Below are 7,979 nucleotides of genomic sequence, written 5' to 3' on the forward strand. Positions count from 1 at the left end.
ATTATTTTCTTAGCTGAGAACAATTAAGAACTCTAACAGCTTAACTGACTGTGATAATTAACAGTTACAAAGCCTATCTTTGTGGAGAATATAGCACACTGTCCTATTTTAGTCCTAGCATAATAAAGAGTGAGGAAAAAAAAATAAATACCCATTGATATCCAGAGCAGTTCCCTAGGATGGTGAGCCTGGTGGAGAGCCCACGCTGGGTGTGAGCTGCCACAGCAGCCGTCCCTGCCTGTGCAATGCAGAAGGTTAGTCACTTTGACAAACAAGGGCAATAAATTTACATAGTCATCATGACGCAATTAGAAAATTTTGGCAGCCAATGTGGAAAAGGGTGCTACTCCCCACTCACAGGAAGCGGTAGTCTTATGTAAATAACTTCTGGGTCAACCTTCTGGGCTCCAGCCGGTGCCCTGGCTGTTTGCAGGCAGCAGCCCAGGATGCTGGGGAGGCTCTTGGGCAGCAGCCCCAGGCTGTGGTGGTGGGGGGCTCGTCCGAGCACCTGGAGCCCCCACGCTGCTCCGCTGCTCCTGCGCCCTGCCAGGGCCATCGGTGACAAAGCCAAGGGTGTGCAGGATGTGGTGCAGCAGACAGCTAATCCAGGTGGGTAGAAATGCTTTGGTCACTGTTCTGTGCTGCGGAATGGAGGGGAAGGTGTTTGTTCTTTTCAGGAAACAGCTAGACAATGACCCTTGTTCCCATCTATGGCTGTGCTATTTCAGTGCTGCGTTGGGGTTATAAGCATTGCTGAGGCACAGAGAGAATCAGAAGTTCCAACTAGTAGCATAGTACTCGGGAATAAAGATTTTTGTGTTAAATAGTCCTTCTCCTGTGTTGGCAAACAAGCAGACATCTCATGCCCCGGAATCTGTTAATTAAAAAAGAAAGTAAAAGTTTCTTCTCACACCCTGCTGCTGGGTTTCTGGTGGAGGATGGGTGCACATCCCCACACGTTCGGGGACGGTGATGCCTGCCACTGCCATGTGCTATCCCTCCCCACCCAGCACACCTTGGAGGTAAGGGGTATGCCATCGCTGACAGGGACATTGGAGTGGCTCAGTGCAGTAACTTAAAGGCAGTGGATGGGTTTATTGCTCCTTCTAGTGAGAAGGAAGGTCAGATCCATGCTTGGGCATCATTCTAGCCTGATCTTCCCATCAGGGAGCTGCTTGGTGCCCCCTCCAGATGACGTCTCTGTACCAGGCAGCCCTTCCTGCAGTGGCCAATCTCTCTGGCACTGTTTCTCTTTATAATCCATGCCATCACCTCCTTGGCCATGCCTTTGCAGATTCTTCACCCTAGCAAGACCAGGCTGTGTGGGGCTGCTGGTGTTTCCATGGAATGGATGTGGCTATCTAGAAAAGGGCTTTGCCCTTGTTTTCCCTGAGATGGAGCCTGTCCTTTTAGCAATCCATCCTACTGCTGACTGCAAATCAGATTCAGGCTTTCACCGATATTTCAGATGTCTCTCTCCTGGTCTCACTGACACTGGTTAAGAAAAATATGAGAAGCAGGAGATTAAATTTACCTGGGGATTGAAGTACCAAGATTCACACCTGGAATTTTTCAGCCACTCACAAGACCTGGCACATGTGAACACACTTGGGGCCAAGACACTTAATGTAACTTTACAACTCAGCACAGGCAGGAAGAGATGCTCTGTGCCCTCTTCTGTATCTGCAGCGATTTCCTTTTAGCCAAACATCAGTAATTCAACAACAACCAGGGAGTAGGGGACACTGAGACTGTCCATGTTCATGTCCATGTCCATCCCGTTCTGCATGCCCTGGGGCATGCCTGCCTCCCCCACAGGGCACTACTAAAAACACCAGTCTCACATTTGCAAGTACAGGGCATCATAATCCAGAATCTTGTGTGCACCCTGCCTGGGTGCATGAGCAGATCCAGCTGCCTGACAATGATATGGACATGCAAGGCATAAAACAGGTTTTGGGCTAACCATTGCTTACCCTATTTTCACAGGGTTTCCCTGCCACTGGCCACATTGTGGCCTGTCACTGGGCTTGTTTCTGTCAAGAGGCACTGGAGTCTCTTTCTCAACATTCTCACAGTGACAGCATGCTAATGGCATCACTGCGGTAGTCTGCTGGGGTGTAATGTATCATCATTAGATTACAGCAACGTGGTACCCAGCTTGCATGAGAACAACAGCCTCCCACCAGGCTGTATTTTAACAGACCTCATCTCTCTATCAGCACTTTCCAAAGGAGATGCTGTTGAGGACTTATTAGTGCTGCTGGCAGTGTGCTGAACTCACTATTTAAAAGCAAGATGCAAGCAGGGTGAGAACATACTGTGGGCTTGGGGTGACTTCAGCCCCACATCCCTTCTGCCTCTTAATAAGGAATGTTGGAGAAATTTTTAGTTTAAAACTCACTTAAAAGAAAGAAAATATATATTTTTAAATTGAATAAGCTCTAAACATAAGCAAGTATCTCATATCAGCTACATAATCCCATTGATATTATAAGGCACGTTTGGCTCTCACAGAACAGAAAAACGCTATTTTGAACTTTGAATCCTTTTTCTCTGTAACTATATATTTTTTTTCTTCTCTTCCTCTTCTTAAGTTTAGCTCACTGTTGCCTTTTGTAAAATTTCTTAAAGGTTACAAAGCATTCATGAATGAAAGAAGGCCTACAAATTTTGATAAAAAGGTCTTAGTATGGGCAGGACGCTTTAAAAAGGAGGAAGACATTCCCAAGTACATAACGTAAGTATATGTAAAACCTTTTTCCTTCTGATGTTAAATTAATTTTGCTTGAATGATGCTTTTGGATATGAACAAACAGATTGAGACTGCAGTCTGCATTAGTCAGAAGTGTGTTTACAGGGTTGGTGTTTGTGGACTGATATGCTTTTGGGGCTTGCTGCTACTGGTGTCCAAAAATAATCCCAACTTTTGGGAGCATTAACTCCTTGTTATACCTTATGAAGTACAATAGATTCACTTATTTTAAGTAGCATAAGTTTCAGACTCAGCTGAAGTGTCTTTTGCAAGGCAAGTAGCTTTGTAGCTCAGAAATTACCATGGTACAATGTCATCTACTTTGGGTTTTTAACATTCTTGGCTAGCTTTTATTGATTAGCAATTAATAATACTACATACATTTTAAAAGAAAGTTAGGGCTATGCATAGCTCTGGTGACAAACATCTGCAAAGAATTCCTGGTGTCTGGTCTGTGGTTTTACACTCCATGATATCTCACGTCCCGTGGAATTTTGCTAAAGGATTGTATTTCATTTCAGAGACCTAATGTCTCCAGACTTGTGGCATACTGGGGGCTCCTCCACTTGGCCTTCTCCTTGCTAAGTAAAGAAATCCACAGCTGGACAGGATTTCATGAATGACTCAGGTTGTCACATTGTAGACTCTTGCAAATATGAATGGTTAGATAAATCCTGTGAGTCACTCATGGAAGGTGGAGGAGATTTCTCAGAAATGGCTGCGTGCAGTCCTTTGGGAAGACAAGTCTGGACGGTTGGTGCAGTTGTACGCTCCAGCTCAGTCTCAGCCTCTCGCTGCAGTAGATACTGGTGTGCCTGTTGCCAGCTGCCTGGCAGAGGTCTACGTGGTGGTGAGACAGGGCTGCAGGGCACTTCATGCATCTGGGAAGGGGATGTGGCTACACATGCAATCACCACTTTCTGTGCCTTTTTGCTGCATGAAAGCTCTCTATTGTTCTCAGCCAAAATGTCATACGTGTGCTTTTATTCCCCTGTGAGTAACATGGCATGGCCCCAGTGTCTCCTGGTACTGTGCAGCACCCCACACTGTGCCCTGCAGCTCCCAAGAGTGGACCTCTTGTAATTCTATTATCACGATTAAATTGCTTTTCTGTCCTTGTAATTTTTAGCTGTTCATTCTGTTGTGAAAAAAGATACAAGAGCAGAGTTTGTTTGTGTTGTTGCTGTCAACAGCTGAGAGTAGCAATACCTGACTCTGTGTGTGTGTGTGTGAGAAGGGGGTTGGCCAAACCTTTCCTGCATAGACTTTTTTTTTTTTTTTTCCCCTTGAGTCCCGTAAGCACTTGCAGAAAGAGAAGGTTAAATTCATAGTACATAAAAAGGCAGTTGCTGGAAGATTTGAGGATTCATTATCCAGCTCCCCATGATCTTATTTCCCACATGCTGCTACAGGATGGAAACTCTGTTCTGTCCTCCACAGGTCTGAGGTCCTCGATGCAGCAAGGAACACTGTGAGGATAAAGGTTTGCTATATCATGATCGCACTGACCTTGCTGGGCTGTTTGGCCATGGTAATCACAGGCAAAGAAGTGAGTATTGCTTCTGAGTGAGGTGAACTGATCCACTTAAACGTATGGTCTGTGTATGCTGTTTGTAATATTCTTTTTAAATAAGCAACCGGGTGACAGATAGGTGTTAAGTCCATATTAGCAATATTTGCTTGGGACCTCTATCACCCTATTCTCCTGAGGAGAGATTGACACGGAAACACAACTTGCTTGTTAATGTGTTCCTTCTGACCTAGTTTACCGTAAGCCAGTGAACTGCAATGCCCCATATCATGGTGTTTCACCAGGAGGCCAGTCCAAAGGTTGTGGAGCAGCTCAGATAACAGCAGCAGAGCCTGGCCCTACCCTGCAGCAAGGGGAGTGGGGCTCCCATGGCACTGCGCAGCTAGCCATTGGGCCACCATGGCCACTAAAAGATACGAGACTTGTTTTCCGCATCCCATTGGTGGGGAGGGAGGGTCAGCAGCTAGACTAGCATGTCCCAGCTGCAAGTGCTGTGCCCTTCTTCCGTCCTGCTTGATCACCTGTAAACATCAAGCAGTGCAACTTTTCCACTAATTAGAAGCTGAAAATGATGACAGTTTAGTAAAATGAGGAGGCAATGTCTTTCACTACAAAATATCAAAAAGAACAGTGTGATATCTAAGCAAGTGGTGCAAATACAGGGAAATTTAGTGGTGGGAAATGTGTGCATGCAATGATTTTCACCATTTCTTTTCAAAGGCTGCCAAAAGGGATCACACACTGCTGAGGATGAATGAACAAAAGAAGGCCAAATGGAGGGCTGAAGTGGAAAAAGATCGGGAGGCAGCTGCTGTGAAGCCACAATGATCAGGAACAGATTTACAATAACAGCAGGAGATAAGTGACTTGCACACATGGCATACATACCTGTTTTCATTTTATGCTTTGGAACTTTTTCCCTGCAACTCCAGCAGAGCAAGGACTTTGCTTCTTAAAAACTGCTGTGTACGAACTGTGAAAATGTTACGGAAACTCCAAGGACTGCTTTCTGTGGTCTCTGGTCTTAGTCACCATGTTCAGCTAAAAAGCAGATGTCTCTAAACTGGGAAGAGTGAGAGGGACGGGTGCAGGACTCCTCATCTCTGGATCAGCTTCTTGTGGTGCTGTCAAAAGTGACACAGAGCTGGGGCAAAACAAGTCTGAAAAGTCTTTTTTGAAACCAGAAAGAGGTCAAATATCTCTACCTCTGAGCCTACTGCCATTGCTGTTCGCTCTCCCTTCCTGTGACAGGGGGAAAGGAGGGGCACGAGCACAGAAGGGCTGGAGGGGTGTGAACAGGCCCTCCTGACTGACTTGGGCCCAAAGGGGCTTTGTGCCAGAGAAGCTGATGGTGGTGTGGAGTGGTAGTGTGGGCTCATGGAGTGGTTTGGTGGCTGTGGGGCAGCTGCCCTCCTGGGAACCCACACCCTGCGCAGGGAGCCTATCTGGAGGCACCATTCGTCCTGTTGCACTTCACTGGGTCTGCTTTTCCATCTTCTGCTTCCAGCCATTGTCATGAAAGCTCCCTAGCTCTTGCTTAGTTGTGATTTTAGTCAGGATTAATTGTTAAAACATGGTTCGCTAAAACAGAATTCTTTTTAATCACCATAGTTCATTAACTTATAATAAAACAGCTGTCCAATTACATCTAAAACAAACACTTCTCTTTACAGCTTCATCTAAAGTGTCACCAAGCGCTCTTGGATGTTGTTTAACAAATGGGAGAGATCCTAATAAATTATTGAAAGTTCTATTTTCATAAAGTGATTAAACTTTAACACAAACCTCAGTTCACACTTGTGGTCTGAACCCCTGTGCATCATTCATAAATCCCTAACACCTGTAAACAAGCCCATGGAGCTGGGTGCACTGCGTGGGGTACCAAAGGATGCAGAGTGACAAAACCCATCTGTCTCACCCTGGCCACCACAGGAGGTGGTAAATGTTGTAACCAAGCTCAGCTTTTGTTCTGTGTCTTGAGCATCACACCAAGGCTTTTCTTTGCTGCTGCTGGTTTGTACCCTGTGTGAGTAACACTTGGGCTCCAGCAGAGTCCGGAAGCTCCCACTCAGGTCTCACAGATTTATTGTGCCAAAAATCATGTCCACTTACTGCTGGTATGTCACTACATGAACAAATTGCTGGCAAGGATGGGATGATCCCCAGGGCTTGGGAGTTAGTGGTCAGCAGCTGAACTCTGGCACTTTGTCTCCTGTGTCTGTGGTCATTTGGTGGCTTTTTTTTTTTTTTTTTTTTTCCCTTCTGAGGCCTTTTAGGACCACTTTTCTCCATGTTGCACACCCATTTGGGATGAGGAACGTGTGTGAAAGGGATGTTACATCTGTCACAAGCTGGTGTTCACAGTCCTTGTTTCCAACTCACGGACCTGTACAGTACAATTTGCAAAAAGCGATGTCTGCTCCCTGTAGTATTCCCTGTGAAGCACATCTCAGAAAAGTGAAAATAACAGTCTAGGACAAGTACCAAGTAAGCAAGTCTCTGCTGAGATGGTGCTTTTTGCCTGCACAGGTAATATGTGCTCATTTGTTTTATGTGACCTGGTTTTCTTGGTTAGTGCAATAAACCTGAAGAATTTCCTCAAAGTTAGTGTTCACTTGGGGATGAACTAAAACTCTGGTCAGTTGCTTAGGTTTATTTATTTTTTTTAATTCTTAAATGGCCTTCATGTACCCTTTTTAAGGCAGCACATGTAACGCTTAAAGGAGCCCATTTTGATGCTTATAAACAAAATCATATCCGTGTTCTGAACTTACCTGACTTAAACAAAAAAAGGAGAACCTCATAACCATATTTAAAAAACAAGCAAATTGATTATGACTTTTTCCGTTCTGTTCTTCATCTTCCTATGCCTGGAAAAAAAAACAAACAACAAAACCTGCTTCAGGTATGAATAATCGTCAAACCCTTTTGAATAACATTAATCTCTGTTGACTACTGTACAAAGCTGCTGCATTACACATTGTCATTAAGAAGAAGGAAAAATCAATCCCTCTTCCCTGAGCCAATGATGATGGGTCACTTCTGAGCAATCAGATGACCCAGGTGCTTTTGGGCTCTCATGAAGAGCACTGAAGATTATGTAGGGGATAATCCTTTACCAGCTCCAGCTACAAAATTAGTCATTTTAATATAGTAATATTCCACCCAGAATCAATTGGACTAATGGCTGGCTTGCACTCAGTGACAAGTCGCTGCTGGTGTAGCACAGCCTCGGCTGAAGCCGTCCCTGTAGTAACTGGAGATGCCAGCAGAGGACATTGTACTGCTCTGAAGCCTCTCCGACACCGGGGCTTATCACTGCTTGTTAAAATCGGTTTCCATCTGTGTTTGCAGAGTCCTTTAACTCTTCTCTTGAAAAGCTTCTAATTAACACAGCTTCCTGAATGTATAATTGGCTGAACCTCACCACCTTAGGGTAGTGTTTTTTTTTTTGTTTTTTTTTTCCCTCCTCCCATCTATGTTGCTTCAGAGTCACACCTGATCCCACAGTCATTTTAAAAAGGGATGGGAGTTGTTATTAGGTAGGAGATATTCTTCCCTTTTTAATAGCATGCCCTGTATCTACACAGCCTGTCCCTGAGGACAGCAGGAAGGGCTGGGTCCTCTTCAAGGCAGGGGATAGAGCTGAAGGCATGCTGGTTTGTCATGATGCTCAGGCAGACTGGGGGTGAG

At 45.0% G+C, this 7,979-nt stretch overlaps 1 protein-coding gene across 1 annotated transcript; it reads left to right on the forward strand.

Annotated features, from left to right (window-relative positions):
• Nucleotides 1–394: 394 nt before the first annotated feature.
• LOC311213873 (protein FAM162B-like) lies at nt 395–5,997 on the forward strand. Its single transcript, XM_084294176.1, has 4 exons — nt 395–609; nt 2,635–2,740; nt 4,196–4,304; nt 5,007–5,997. The coding sequence occupies exons 1-4, from the start codon at nt 447–449 to the stop codon at nt 5,112–5,114; spliced, it is 486 nt and encodes a 161-aa protein (XP_084150302.1). The 5' UTR covers nt 395–446; the 3' UTR covers nt 5,115–5,997.
• The last annotated feature ends 1,982 nt before the right edge of the window (nt 5,998–7,979 follow it).

The sequence above is a fragment of the Netta rufina genome, assembly GCF_964035555.1.
Source record: "Netta rufina genome assembly, chromosome: 12".
NCBI classification, from domain to species: domain Eukaryota; kingdom Metazoa; phylum Chordata; class Aves; order Anseriformes; family Anatidae; genus Netta; species Netta rufina.